This window comes from Octopus bimaculoides, chromosome 2, assembly GCF_046866305.1.
Source record: "Octopus bimaculoides isolate indiv1 chromosome 2, ASM4686630v1, whole genome shotgun sequence".
In the NCBI taxonomy this organism is placed as follows: Eukaryota; Metazoa; Mollusca; class Cephalopoda; order Octopoda; family Octopodidae; genus Octopus; species Octopus bimaculoides.
The window spans coordinates 131,459,522-131,476,389 of NC_142929.1; the positions used below are offsets into that span (position 1 = coordinate 131,459,522).

At 34.6% G+C, this 16,868-nt stretch overlaps 1 protein-coding gene across 1 annotated transcript in view; it reads right to left on the reverse strand.

Moving 5' to 3' along the window:
• Nucleotides 1–16,868, reverse strand: part of LOC106875934 (epidermal growth factor-like protein 8) — a 62,913-nt gene that overhangs the window by 17,613 nt on the left and 28,432 nt on the right. The window contains exon 2 of the mRNA XM_014924251.3: nt 2,950–3,075. Coding sequence (XP_014779737.1) covers nt 2,950–3,075 — 126 coding nt within the window. The remainder of the gene's footprint in view (nt 1–2,949; nt 3,076–16,868) is intronic.

Here is a 16,868-nt window from a genome sequence, read left to right on the forward strand (position 1 = left end):
GTTTTTTTCTTTTAATCAAACCCGAGCGGATGGGGAATTTTTGTTTTATTAAAATGTAAACATGAACATATAAACATATAAGCGCAGGAGTGGCTTTGGTTCCGGTTCAGTCCCACTACGTGGCACCTTGGGCAGGTGTCTTGTATTATAGCCTCGGGCCGACCAAAGCCTTAAGAGTGGATTTGGTAGACGGAAACTGAAAGAGGCCTGTCGTATATATACGTATATATATTTATGTGTGTGTGTGTCTTTGTGTCTGTTTGTCCCTTCCCCCCCATCACCACTTGACAACTGGTGTTGGTGTGTTTGGGTTCCCGTAACTTAACGGTTCCGCAACATAGACCGACAGAATAAGTACCAGGCTTTAAAAATAAGTACTGGGGTCGATTCATTCAACTAAAAATCCAAGGCGGTGCTCCAGTATGGTCGCAATATAATGACTGAAACAAGTAAAAGATAAAATATAAAGAGTCGGTAGATAAATTCTGTCAAAACCGAGCTTTGCTTGTTGTGAAGCAAAATGAAAAACTCTCATTGGTCTGGATTATGTTACAGAAAAGTATGTCAATCAGAGATATATGTCTCACCATTATATGTTATGAGTTTCTTGGCAAAATTGCATTCATTCTAATGATTGTTATTTCGACAAGTAGAATTTATTCTGAGCTGAAATATAATGCTTTGAAGACGATGACTGTTTTGCGGAATGCCTAGCAAAATAATGATGTGTTTATGAGTTACTGACAAAAACATATTATAATGCTATTCTTCCGATCGCAACGTGTCTCTCTTCTCTCTTATATTACCATCTGTTTCTGTTTGAAAGTCATCTTGATACGCGTGTCAAAATTATAGTGATCAGCGCTAAAGATGATCATTTTCGTTGATCTTTTAACCTTGTTATAAGATCAAATGATATTTTACGTTCGTATTATATTACCTTCCTAACTACGACTAATTTTTTTTATTTTTATAATTTTAGATGTTTTATTTATTTTATTGTAATTTTGTACAGCTGTTCCTGTCGTTTTATGGGTAACAGCTTGTGTGACTCATCGAAAACTAGCTTTAACATTATACACCAAATTGTTGTCCCCAGAAGAAAGATAGTAAGTGTTCAGTAATGAGAAAAGATTAAGTGGTTGTGACTGGATTCTTTCGTTGCAAAAATATTTTGTTTCTAAATAAACGTAGTAAACAGTGAACATTAGGAGAAGACTCGATGTCTTTATATTGAGGCTTATAATTGAGTAAACAGTCTTGGCATCATAAACAATTCGAAAGTATCAGTCTTTCATACAAATCATTTGAAAGTCCTGGAAATCTAAACTAGTTTAAGTAATTTTATAGCAGTTAATTTAATATTTATCAATATTTATCTTGTTAGTATAGTAACAGGCAAGACATCAAACTGATACTTGAGTGATGGCATGTGTGTGCGCGTGTGTGTCTGTGTGTGTGAGCAGGAGGAGTAAACTGGCCGTTTCAGATGTGTTAGCAGACGATACATTGTCTGAGAGCGAGACACATATTTGTAATTGCTTCGAATCAAGGTAGTCTGGGATATGTGATATGAAACAAATTCAAGAAAAATCGTTACTTTTGTATATATACACTCAGACACAGACACACATAGAAGCACACAGATATAAATTCACATATATGTGCGTGTGTGCGTCTGCATACATACATATATCTGTCTGTTTGACTGTCTGTCTCTCTTTTTCTCTTTCTCTGTCTGTCTGTCTGTCTGTCTGTCTGTCTGTCTGTCTATCTGTCTATCTATCTATCTATCTATCTATCTATCTATCTATCTATCTATCGAATAATTTGGGCTTGTTAATCAGTTCCACACTCCACTCCTATATTCAGCACGGCGTGAAACTAACCATCGTATCACGGGCGAAGTTAGCCTGTGGAATATAAGCCATGTTATATCAATATATATATAATTTGCTACGTGTCTTTGTATGTATTTTTATAACATGGTTTCTGTATATGCCACCTTAGTGTCGTGCACTAATACAGTGTGATATATAGTACCACGGAACAGGGTAGACACAAATTGTCTCCACTTGATGTATTCCCAATTACTCTGCGAACAACTGTAACCAATGTAGAACAACTCTCAACGAACTATAACAACTTTATTTTTTCGCATTTGTTTCATAATGCGTAATGAAATATCTTTCTAAATTAGCCAACGGCGTTTCTACTCTTTTATTATAACAGCATCTTTACTCGGCGGTTGTGTTGGTCTTTTATATTTTCTGGCAGGGGGAAGCTAAGACAACAAATGGAGTAGGTGTCAGAGATGCTAAATGCAGGTGAACTGTAAAGGGATGTCTGGTTGATATTTCAATCAAAGTAAAGCAAAATTTTTGTCATAAATTATATTCATGTTATCAATATCACACACACACACACACACACACACACACACACACACACACACACACACACACACACACACACACACACACACACACACACACACACACACAAATATGTATGAAATTAGATATTAAACTCGAGTTTTCAAAATATCATCGATCAAGTAACTCTTATGAATTGTACATACATACATACATACATACATACATACATACATAAATGCATACATGCATGCATGCATACACACATACATACATATATTCTTTCATTTTTTTCCCTTTCTTTTTTTTTTTACTCAGTTTCTCCATGCTTGTCCTTTCTGACTTTCTGAAACCAAGCGGTAGTCCCTTTTCTAAGTAAAAGATAACACATTCACACATACGTATTTGTATGCTTATGCATAGATATGTTTGCTCTCGTTTTGTTCTATATATCGTGAAGACCGTAATAGAATAGGGATTAAGTGATAGTTTATCCTATCTATTGATGGTTGATTCGTGTAATTACAAACAATTGGCAAGCAAAATCTATAAATATTGAAAGAGTTTCAGCTACCTGAGGGTTGAGCAGAGTTTAAATCCTTCACAGACTTCTACTTGCCGCTTGTAAACAGGTCGGTAATAGGTTTCAGTGTGCTCTCGAGGAACGGATACTCGTCGTTCTTCTATACAAACATGGCGACTGAAAAATGAAACAAATGAGAAAATTTTAATGAAAAGTTTCTATGATGAATGGCAAAAATATTGGTGGATGCAACACTTTTAAATAACTCAATTATATATAAAAAAGGAAATAAAAAAAACATCACTGGATATAGACATTGTAATGAACCAAACGATATTTTTATAGTTTTAATCTTGATCTATTTGTCTAAAAGTTTAAGAGAGGTGTCTGCAGCGGTCGTTTGGCACGAATATGTAGCACGAACCATCATCCGTATTTCTCATACACACATGTACATGAATATTGCTCTTTGATATATCATATATATACCTTAGCGTGTATACGTGATTTTATTCTGAAGAAATCTATTCAGCAGCGATCCCATATTCAAAGTAGTTAACTTAGAAAGGAGTGTTTTAGTAGCCCTTTCCCATCAAACGGGCTTTTTATTCTTTTGGTGTGTCCGGCAATTTTCGAGTCTTGCTTTCCCTTTGCTGTTTTAATACTAGGTGATTCGGTAATGAAATTCACACACTGGGGTCGATGTAATCAACTTAACCCCCTTCCCCAAGCTGCCCTGTGTACTCCTTTAGTATTGCGAAAATTTCATTAACAATATCAATCGTTAATTTTCAGACTGAGGCTGAGGTAGGCCGGGAAAATAACTCCATTGTGATTAACATGAACTGCGATTATTTTTGCTTTGATACTAGTCTCTTGTTATTCTTTACAGAAACGAGAACGGTGTAGATTTAGGGTGTGGTATGTATTGAAAGTGACTGATACAGAATATGCGACAAATCGTTTCCACATGGTTTTTGCACCCACATATCTTTTAGAAATAAATACTACAGGAATTCCATCAATGATAGGTAGGCTAGAGAAACCATTGCACTTTGATCACATCTATATTAGAGTCACCTTTTGTAAAGACGGCTCTAATGTAGACAAGATCAAATACTAACATGCATTCTTTTACTACTTTGCTCGTTCCAGTTACTGGATTGCGGTCATAGTGTGGCAATTCTTTGAAGGTTTTTAGGCGAAACAAATAGACCCTACTATTATTTTTAAAGCTCACTACTTATTTTATCAGTAGGAGATCGACCACATATTTGTCCCACAGCCAGTATTAGAATACCAAGTCCAGCTATCTAGCTCAGGATGTTGATACCAGGATCCAGCAATGCGAAATCCATGACGTTCCAAGCACCGGATCCAAAAAGTTCGATAACGCTCTCTTATCCAGTTCTCCCATGATCAACGACGTGTCCCTGTTAGGGAGTGTCTCTACGACAAAGTACAAATGGGTGAAGAATGTCTTACTCAACGACCTGTCACTCATAGCAATCGGAATAGATACTGTATCCAAGGAAATGACACCCAGAGTATGTCGAATCCTCTGCCACGTAATACGCTCTTTTACAAGCGTTACATCTAATACTATTGGAACCAGCTAGTCGGCCACTGCAACTGCTACCCAACCGGCATGCCAGCCATCAGGGCGCCCAGACAAGAAGTAGGAGTAACCACCAGTTGAGATGTCACCCCTTCCTGGCCGACGCACTTCTGATAGGGCTACTATAGGAACTCGCACACGACTGAGTTCCAAAGACCGCAGGGGTAGACGAGAATCATCTCTCAGAGAGGGAACATTCCAGGCCCCAATCAAACAGGCCTCTGGGTTGAACTGAGATTTCTCACTCCTGACGGATGATACCTTTGTACCCTTCAGGCGACAAACCTCCAATCTGTCCTGTCATTTAGGGTTTTCTCCGTTCGGTGAATGGGGATCCTGATATCTCTGCACCTGTTGCTTCATGCGAGTCTTATAAGCAGTTGAGGTACTTCCCTGGATGAGAGAACTTTTGGGGTTTGTACAAGAGGTTGTTGCTGGTGAAGGTTTTCGAAGTTGGAGTGCACATCCTTCCTCTTTTAGTCATCATTCTCTTTTAGTCACCTTTTACGATTTGGACGAGTTGGTGCATTTGTGGACTCATTGGATAAAGGTGTTTGGCGCTGCCGATATCTGAGCAGGAGGACAAAGGTTTGGGTCTCTAGGTCTCTGGCCCACCCTGTCCTGCTCTATAGCTGTGAGACTCTATCCGGGGCCCTTAGCAGGTGCCTGAACTCCTTTGGTAACAGGACGCTTCGCTGAATTATGGGTCACCATAGGTCGGATTTCGTATCCAACCGACAATTTTACTTAGAAACTGGGACAAAACGCCGGACCAAATGATTGGCAGTATTTTGTACGTGTTTACATTCTGAGTTCAAATTCTGCCGAGATCGACTTTTCCTTACATCCTTTCGGGGTCCATAAAATAAGTGCCACTTGAAAACAGAGATCAATGTAGCCGACTAGCTCCCTCTACTAAAATTTCAGGCCTTATGTTTATAGCAAAAAGGATTATTAAAAATGGCTGAGAACAACAAATTGATATAATCATTAGAGCTCCGAACAAAACGCCTAGTCGTATTACTTCTGTTTTTGTTTTTGCGTTCTAAGTTCAAATCCTGCTGTAGTCGAATTTTCCTTTCCTTCTTTTGGGGTAGATAAAATAAAGTATAAGTGAAATACTGAGCTTGTTATACTCGATTAATCACTCTTACTACCAAATCCTCAGGCCTTGTACTTATATTGGAAACAATTATTAAGACATGGGTAAACACGCATTCGCTTGATTATCCTGGAATCCTTCATGTTATAAATTTAATGTAACCAAAGGATCTAAATATAATGAATGGTTCCTGAAATGGTTAACTTTGTAATCCAATAATATAATACGCCTATACTTTCAGTTGGTTTTCATGATTAAATCTTTGGTAGGAGGGGCGTGACATCACAGTGTCGAAAAGAGATCATTTATTTACGCAACGACCGTTGAAGTAAGATATTTTAAAAAAGATTTGAAATAATACAAAGAGAGAAATTAAGAAATAAATTAAAATTATTTATTCGCTTTTTTATAAATCATTTGAACACTTCCTCCTATTGACTGAAAGAATGTCTAAATTAAACAGTCCAACCCAGAGGGAAACAAGGGAGCTGTTGGAATGCAACAATAAAGAGAACTGTAACACTAACAGGTTACAGGTTGGGGTTACGTAACCTTAAATACTCTGAAGTTGAAACTGGATCTGAACTGAAATAGTTTTGATGACATGGTTACAATAGTTGAATGAATTCTAGCTATGGATATATACGTAAACCAGTACACACATACACACACACACACACACACACGCAGTACACACGCACATACACACGCACTTACACACGCACTTACACACACGCACATACACACGCACGCACACATGCACTTACACACACGCACACAAAGGCGCGTGTCTGTGTGTTTGTGAATCACTGAGTTTTGCAAATGAAATCACATGTACATATGTATATATGTACTGAAGTAGAAAGCTTAATGAACATCAATCCCACTTCCTTTCCCTATCTGTCTGTCGGTCTCTTTGCTCGTCTGTTTGTTTGTCTGTCTGTCTCTGTCTCTCTCTCTCTCTCTCTCTCTATCTATCTATCTATCTATCTATCTATCTATCTATCTTTCACTCTCTCTCTCTATCTATCTATCTAGGACTAAATTCGAATAAGAATATTCTTAAAAATCATGGTGAACAGGAGACCTGTTCACCATGATTTGTCTGCGTGTGTGTGAGTGTAAGCATATACATATATGTATATACACATGTACACACACAAACACACACATGTACACACACAAACGCACACATGTACACACACAAATACACACACATACGCACACACACACACACACACACACACACACACACACACACACACACACACACACACACACACACACACACACACACACACATATATGTGTGCCGACCAAAACCTTGTGAGTGGATTTTGTAGACGGAAACTGAAGAAACCCCGTCGTATATATATGTATATATATATATATATATATATATATATATATATATATATATATGTATATATATATATATATGTATGTGTGTGTGTGTGTGTGTGTGTGTGTGTGTGTGTGTTTTCTTCACGCCATTGCTTGACAACAGATGCTGGTGTGTTCTTGCGCCCGTAACTTAGCGGTTCAGCAAAAGAGACCGATAGAATAAGTACTAGGCTTACAAGCAATAAATCCTGGGGTCGATTTTTTCGACTATAACTCTTTAAAGTGGTTCTCCAGAATGGCCGCAGTCAAATGACTGAAACAAGTAAAAGAATATATATATATATATATATATATATATATATATATATATATAGAGAGAGAGAGAGAGAGAGAGAAAGCCAAATCAGATTGGAGCCTGGTGTAGCCATCTGGTTCACCAGTCCTCAGTCAAATCGTCCAACCCATCCTAGCATGGAAGGCGGACGTTAAACGATGATGATGAAGATAATGATGAGAGAGAGAAAGAGGGAGAGAGAGAGGTCATGAGAGGTAATGGTGTCAGTAAGACTCAAAGGTGTCAGGTAATGTTGAGTAAGTTCTATGGATAGACTATAGTTAAGCTCCAGGTTCAGTGATTATGCGAATGAGTCCAACGTAGGTCATATATCAGCGTGTGTATATATAAAGAATTGTTTTCAGAATGAGAAAAAAACCAAGACTGTGAAGATTTTAGAACATTTATAAATAGAAGGTATTACAGCTGTTTCCAGGATATGTATATTCCTTCATCGGAGACGGTGTGAGAACATGGTTAAGCAATAGTTAATCGTATCTTATCTAAATTAGCTATTGCTTAACCATGTTATCGCACCGTCTCCAATGAAAAGATATAAAAAATATCGTGGAAACAGCTGTAAGACTTTCTATTTATAAATGTTCTAAAATCTTCACAACCTTGGTTTTTTATCTCATTCTGAAAAAAAAATCTTTATATATAAACATATATTCTTTTATGCATTGTTCAATTAAATAGAGTCGCTTGAAACGATCGTACTGCATCACCTCTGGATATCCTGTTGCTTATTTATATATATATATATATATATATATATATATATATATATATATATATATATATATATATATATATATATATATATATATATATATATTATAAGGTTTTTAAACTTCTAAATTTTCATATTCAAAAGAGATAAGTTTGGCACAGAAATGTTAACATAGAGTGGTGAATAAATCGATATATCGAATTTGAAGTCTCTGTCTCTTTTGAATATGAAAATTTAAAAGTTTAAAAACCTTATAATATAAATATAAACTGTGAGAACGACCCTTAAGGAATCTAGTTAATGATCTCCTAAGGTAAGTTCTTATGCTATATTGGTAACGGTTGCTACATCCTCTGGAAAAATTATTATATATATATATATATATATATATATAATGTATGTACGTATATATAAATATATATATATATTTATATATATATATATATATATATATATATATATATATATATATATATATATATGTGTGTGTGTGTGTGTGTGTGTGTGTGTATTAATATTTGTCACATGTATTAATATTAACTGAAATTGTTTAAAAGAATTTATGTCTGTAGAATATTTCCACTAGTCACATTCTGTATAATCTGTATGTATGTAGCAAATATATGTTCGAAATTTCTGTAAGTAATACGAAGTAATCTTGAGATTTGAAGTAGTTTGGAAGTATGTTTATGTCAACGTACGTAAACAGATGTTCCTGTGTTATATCTTATACCAGAAGAAACATTTCATTCACTATGTTTATATTCACTCCTTAGAAATGTGTAGGTGCCTTAGTGGTTGACAACTAACTTAGTCGTGTAAATTTCGGGAACGTTCTTTAGGTCGAGTTAACTGCATAAGTGTTTGTTGAAGTAGTTGCCTAACATAGATTAATACTGCAGTCACCAGAGAACAGAAAAGGAAGCAGAGACAATCCTAAACTTTTAAGGAGAAAAATATTTTGTTAGTAACTGTGATTTATAATGGTTGATCAATGGCCAGGAGTGTTAGTAAGTGAGGCACATTCATTTGATTCCATTCAAACTTTTCATATACTTGGTTCAAGGTGGAGCAAAAATTTCTATCTAAAAATAAGTCACTTTTCTTCTTTTTAGTTCTCACCATCTATGTAAAAGTCAAAAAGAATCAGTGATTTAAACGGTAATAGAAAACTAAAGGCAACCCTTTGGAATTCCTTCCTTAAGTAGTTTTTCCTGCAGTTATCAACTTGTAATTGTTGAAGGGGAACGTCATCTGTAGGTATCTCACCAGTCTTGGAAAGCCCTTCGAAATTCATGGGTACAAGCCCTTTCTCTAGACTAAAATACATACTCCAATTTGATCATTGCATACTGTCATACATTTGTGAACAAATGTATCGTTGATTGTAGGTTTCCAGTACCAATAATTGGTTCCTTGTGTTTCTGTTGGTAAGAGTGACAATTGGTTGTTGTGTACCTAGTCTTTGACAACTTATATTATAGTTGAGATGAATCTTGGGACGATCCCTGAAAGATTGTTCGAAATTTTGTTAGTCGAGTGTAGAAATATATATATCGAGTGTAGAGATATATATTTATATATATATATATATATATATATATATATATATATATATATATATATATATATATATATATATCTCAACGGATCAGTCGCTGGATAGAGTTTGGGCACAGAAATGTTGACATCGAATGGTAAAGAATTAAATAAATGGAATATAGATCCGTCGTGTTGTGAGTCTCTACATTTTTAAACATCCAAATTTGAAACCTCGAAATATAAACAATGAGAACGACCCTTAAGGAATCTAATAAATGATCATTTGAGGTGTAGTCTTATGCTATATTGGTAGCGATTACGAAATTTACTGGAAAATTATATATATATAGTCACAACGGCTTTCCCAAGCCATAGGCTCACACGGTCGGTTTCCCCGGAGGATTCTGTTGCACATATACTTTCCACTGGACGGGATACCGATCAGTCGTAGAATTACTCGTTTTTGCCTGGTGAGTGGATTGGAGCAACGTGAAATGAGATGTTTTGCTCCAGGACACAATACGCATCGCCCAGTCCAGGGATTGAGGTTACAATCTTAATATAAGTGCAACATATTAACCACAACAGCTATATACATGTACAAATAAATACACACACACACACACACACACACACACACACACATACACATACGTGCATTTTCATGTATATGTATACATATATTATATGATATATACTGTTTCTTCACCTGTCTTCGTCTTTTCTTTTCGATAAATTTGAATTATTTATATATATATAATTCAAATTTACCGAAAACAAAAGACGAAGATAGGTGAAGAAACAAAAAGTGGGTGAATTAGTTTAACGCTCTGGAAGAATGGAAAAGTCTTTGACGTTTCGAGCCTAAACTCTTCGAGAGAAAGGGTGGAGAGAAGAAAAAAAGAACGGAGAGAGAACGAAAAGAAATGGAGAAAGAAAGAATGTGTAGGGATTAATGGTTCAACATGATGAAATGTATACACACCCACCCACACATATATACAGTGCATGTATGTATACATATACATATACATATACATACATACATACATATATATATATATATATATATATATATATATATATATATATATATATATATATATATATATACACACATACACAAACACTGATGATTCGTGTTTATTCTAGTCATTGCCTATCTAGCATTACAGTTTTTAATGTGTTCTTCCTGTGTATTTTGCAGGATATTTAGCTGGCGGCTACAAAGAGTATCCTTCGTTAACTCGTCCTGATATATTTGTGCATGCGTGCGTGCGCGCGTTTGTATATGCTTATGGCATATATGTGCTTTCTTGTGATTATTCATATGTTCCTTTTTTGTTAGAAATTTCAATTAAACAAATAAAGATTCAAACTATTAGTTATTGCGGTATCTATCTTCTGGTGAAAGTCTCATATACCACTTCATGTACTAATGTCAGTGCTGCATTGTGTCTTAAAACTACGTTTTTTAAACCAAAAAATGGATAAGTTTACTGAGCTGTAGACAGCTACCAAGAAAAGTATAGTGTTTCATTAACTTACAATGTTTCATTAGCTAACAATTCTACATAAGCTTCGCAAGTATTGGTTTACGAAGAAAGAACTCCGTCAAGTTGACATGTCCTCTTCTTCAACTAGCATCCATAAGATGCAGTTGATTATGGGATCCATTTCAAAACAGAGTTCTCGTGTATATATCAATGAGAATTTCAGATGAGCACGCTAGTTGTGATAAATGTTATACCCGGAACTAAGTTCATCAGGAACTTGATGCATAACTGTGAACTCTTTTATCCTGTTATGCATTTCAGCAGCAAGTTTGGAATTTGGCAGAAACAGAGAGGCACCATAATGTATTTATTTAATTTAATCCCTTGACATTCCTAAGTTCAAATTCCACCCCTCTATAACTGATTGAATGCGTATATGTAATAAGTCATAACATAGTATGGACCTTTAACTCTTTGACAGAATCGTAGGGACACCTCTGTGGGATGCGGTGTGGTGTCACAGCGGCCCTCTTGGGACACGCGGCATGTTTTGGGTATTTTAACCATGCGGATCCTATCCTTCTCTAGGTATAACTATAATCGATTTCTTCCAGAAGAAAAGGAATCAGGGAGAAAGTCTTATAGAAAGAGAGCAATCTACCCTAGTACAGTACAGGTACTTTATCCATCTTAAAAGGATGAAGGGCAAAGTTGGCCTCAGAGGGATTTGAACTCAGTGTGCAGAGAGATGGAATGATTACCGCAGAGCAATCTGTCCAAAAATTAATGACTCTGCCATTTGGCCGCTTATATGTAATATACTCATCCTAATTTTGTCCTGTATCTTAGGAAAAGTAGTAACATGTTTTTAAGAGCAGTGACAGGCAAGTAAACAACGATACGTATGTATGACGTTGGAGTCATTTGTTAGTATCCTATAATACCAACATTGGTATAATACACACACACACGTTTTCCAGCTGACCAGTTAACAGAATAAATATGAAAGAATGAGCGGGAGTGGTTAAAGAGTGAATAACGAGAGTATATGTAAATGTATGTATGGATGTAGAGTGAATGGGGGAGAGATGGAGAGAGAGGAAGAGAGAATATATGGTGGAGTGGCGAAGTAGTTTGATGATCAAAGGGTTGGAAATGGAACCCCCTTTTTTAATACGAATAAAGAGTTGATTTATTTTTAAGTTATAAATGAAATGAGAATTGATTGAAGAAACAATGAAAAGCCAAATGGAGAACTACCAATAAAGAATTCTGTAAATCTCAGAGTATGATGAACCTCACACTACTTGTTAATTATTTGAGTTTATTTCTGACGAGATAATCTTGGCACGGAGTATAGTTCAAGAAGAAAAACAAAACAAAACAAAACAAGACGTAACATTTCCTGTCGTATACATGATTTTGCGTGTGACGATTTAGAATCCGGAAGTAACCTATGGAATATGAGAAACACAGCTCAACATTTTCAAGATTGTCTCTTTATTAATGTGAATTATATTACCAAACATGATATTTCCAACATAACACCATCTGACTCATCATATATGGTAAATTAGAAACTGTGATGGCGATACACACCTAGACACACACGCAGACGTATACACGAACATGTGCACTCGGATGTACGTATATGTGTGTGCGTGTGAGTGTGTATATATGTGCATATTCACACGTATGACCAAGGAATATAAGCGATATATTTAAATGGCCAAGAAGATTGAAACACTCCTCTGGGATATATATTGAAGATCATACTGTACATTACAAACAAATTGTGATAATAATAATAATAATAATAATAATAATAATAATAAGAAGAAGAAGAATAAGAAGAATAATAATAAGAAGAAGAAGAAGGAGAAGAAGAAGAAGAAGGAGAAGAAGAAAATAATAATAATAATAATAATAATAATAATAATAATAATAATAATAATAATAAGAAGAAGAAGAAGAAGAAGAAGAAGAAGAAGAAAAAGAAGAAAAAGAAGAAAAAGAAGTAGAAGAAGTAGAAGTAGAATAATAATAATAATAATAATAATAATAATAATAATAATAATAATAAGAAGAAGAAGAAGAAGAAGACTCAAACATCTAGTGATGAAGGAAAGGATCAGAAGAGAATGTTATCGCAGGGTAAGGGCAATACTCAAGAGTTGAGTGCAAGAAACAGGATCGAAGCGATCAATATTTTAATCATACCACTCGTGACATACAGTTTCAATATCATTGGTCAATTACTGGTCAATTAATGAAATATGTAATCTTGATCTGGTAAATTACTGAAATATGCAATCTTGATAGAAAAATATGAAAATGGTTGATAATGCATAGAATGCACCACCCTAAGGCAGATTTAGAACCATTTTACCTGCCAAGAAAAGAGGGTGACCGTGGACTTTTACAACTGGAATTAACAATGAAGAATGCTATAATTGGCCTAGACACGTACCTAAAAAACTCTGATGACTAGATCTTAAAACTTGTCTCAAAGCATGAAAACAAGCAAGTAACAAAACAGGCAAAGGAATATCTAAGTGAATTGCAAATACAACAAATCCCAGAATTAGACATACGAGAAACAAGTGCAGAAAAAGCTAAGCGTATGAAAGCCCGTACTAAAACTGGTGCCTAAGATATTATGACTGATAAATGGCAAGAAAAAACCTGTCAATGGCAAGTACACAAAGAGAGCTAATAGTGCCGATGTTGACAAAGCCCTTACTCATCAATGGTTAATAGCTTCTGCCTTAAAAATCAGAAACAGAAGGGTTTATCATAGTAGCTCAAGATCAATGCCTACCTATATATATGTATATATATATATACATATATATATGTATATATATATATATATATATATATATATATATATATATATATATATATATATATATATATATATATATATATATATATATATATATATATATATATACATATATATATATATACATATATATATATATATATATATATATATATATATATATATATATATATATATTATATATATATATATGTATATATGAGAGAGACGTAAGATGGAAGATACGAGAATGTTTATTGATAACTACAATTGTTTCGACAGCTATCTATCTATCTATCTATCTATCTATCTATCTATCTATCTATCTATCTATCTATCTATCTATCTATCTATCTATCTGTCTGTCTGTCTGTCTGTCTGTCTGTCTGTCTGTCTCCTCTTATTTCAGTACAATTGTTTAAGAGAGCTTTGTTATTTAGCCAAACGTCACAATGCAGGTGTTGTTTCTGCTGTTGTTATTTAACCCTAGGTCGAAATAAATAAATACAAAATTTGAATGCTTTATAGCTCTCATGAAACTTGGTTAAAACATTAAAGGGAATGGTTAAGTCAGAAAACACTAATCTCTTTCAGACTCACTAAAAAAAATATTTCATTACAAAATAATACATAAAGTACAAAAATAGACTGTAAAGAACCACTATAGAACAGGTTTTGATTCGGGTTTTACGCAAGTTCACTCACATCTGTAATGCTCCTGGGAATGGCATGAACTTTACACATCGTGTTTGTAACTTTCTCTTGAAACACAGCCTTTGTAGTATAAAGCACAACAAACAATAATCAAAAACTACGTAAAGATTAACAGTTTGACTATACACGTTAGACGTTACTCTCAAGAATCTGGAATTTGTTTTCCTTTGTTATAGATTAGGAATTTGTATTACAGCCATTGAAGAAATACTTACACATATTTTGATGACCTTATAAGTTAAGACTGTTTAAGATTAGCTATATATAACATCTAACGTAATTTGAATTTGAAAATATGCTTTCTCTCTTTAATTAAAAAATTTAATTGATGCTCTGATTTGAGAGACTTTTCGTAAAGCTTTCCAAATATTTATTATTGGTATCGGTCGAGTTATCATGAATAAAAAGTAATCGCTGTCGGATATATATATAAAGAGAGCACGTCAGCTATTTGAGTACAAATCTTTTAAGAACCATAAGTGGCCGAAACTTTAACGAATTATCATCTCTTTTCTTTTTCAGCTTCAACAGACAAAAAAAAAGTGTCGTTCTTATCACCTTAGCCGCCAATCACAGTAATTCTGAGACTGCAACCTACTTAAATGTTACCAGGTTCTTCGTGGTAAAGATCAGGAAAGAGCTCCTGGTTTCTGGAGGGAAGGTGTTTTCCATGGTTGAAAGAAAAAAAAAATTCTCGATCGTTAGATATTATCAGAAAAGTCATGTTTGTCCAGCAAGTCCAGGGCATCATCAACAAGAACCCTGGCGAGAACCATGTGATCTTTGTTTTCTGCTAGGGACCTACACTCTTTTGCACAGATGTGGCAACGATGGGTGTCTCTTGCAGCAAACGTTCAGCGAGTTACTGCCTATACTGGCATGGGCCTTCATTCGGTCATTGAGTGTTTTGCCTTTTTCGACTATAGCCAATCACTTGCACTTTTTTCAGCTGAAATGATGTGTCTCATTCAAAGACATAACTCTAGCCGGGTAATCGAACCCATTATGTAACGGTCATGAACCCGGGACCCTAACTGCTGGGTTGTTACCAAAATAATTAGAATAATGTTGATCAATGATTTATACTGTTTTTTTTTTATCCGCAAGTAACTGTATTTTTTTAATCTTAAGAATTCTCCCATAAAAATACATTGATATCAATTTAATCCATGCTTTGATTGTTCGATACTTTATTAATGCAGCCATTCGATTTCAAAAAGGAAATCACAAAGAATATCATACACTAACCACTATCCACGCCAAAGAACCAGTGAAAGGAATATATTTCTTTACTCCTTTTATTAGTTATATTCTCTTATTCTGGTGGTTTGTACAACAGACTCAGAATGGTATGTCACCTCATTGGATTTGTGGTCAAATTTTCTCCTACGTGATAGGGATAAGATACGGAAAGATGTGCAACAAAGAGAACTTAGTGAGACACTTACAATAAACATTCGTGTGGATGTAAGACGAACAGTGCAACTGAAATAGCCATTACATCACGTTTTACGGAAACGAAATATTTGTAGGTTTTTCAAGAGGATGATTACTGATCGACTAACCATGAACTGTGATCTCATTTCGGTGTAAAAATACTGCCTTAGTCATATCTTACGAACTACTATTAATAAACAAGAAAAACTAGAGTTTGGTAGTGTTCTAGTGAGTAATACCGTGAAATGGTTATAGAATCCTCACTCAAATAAATTCATTTATTTTATATCATTGCTTGACTAAAACATTTTCTTGTTAAAGTTGTAAGAAAAACGTGACACATATGTATAATGCAGGAAAATACTTTCAAAATATACGAATATATTAGAAATTCGAGTAACCAGTTTACATTAATTGAAGGGTCTTATCATCTAGTTTAGATTTATAAATAATAGAAAGTGAAGATTCATTTATAGAAAGGTTAAGTTTTATTCTACAACGGTTTCACTTACCTCCGGAGAAAATCTTATCAGTATTCAAAATAGTCCCTAAAATGAACATGATTTGTTAGTAACGATTAAAAAAACAAAAAGACAAACCCAAATAAATACAAGGCTTTAAATCTATAGGGATGTGTGTGAGATTTGTGACATACATGCTTTTGCACGTAAGTGAAGTAAAATGATTACAACTAAGAATTAAGCCGAGTGCTGGCTACATATTCATTTCAAGTGCCATTGCACAAAATGTATTTTACACATTATACTTTAGATGTTATGATGAAAGAAAACTCTGAAAGGAAGCACTTCTTGAAGATACCATT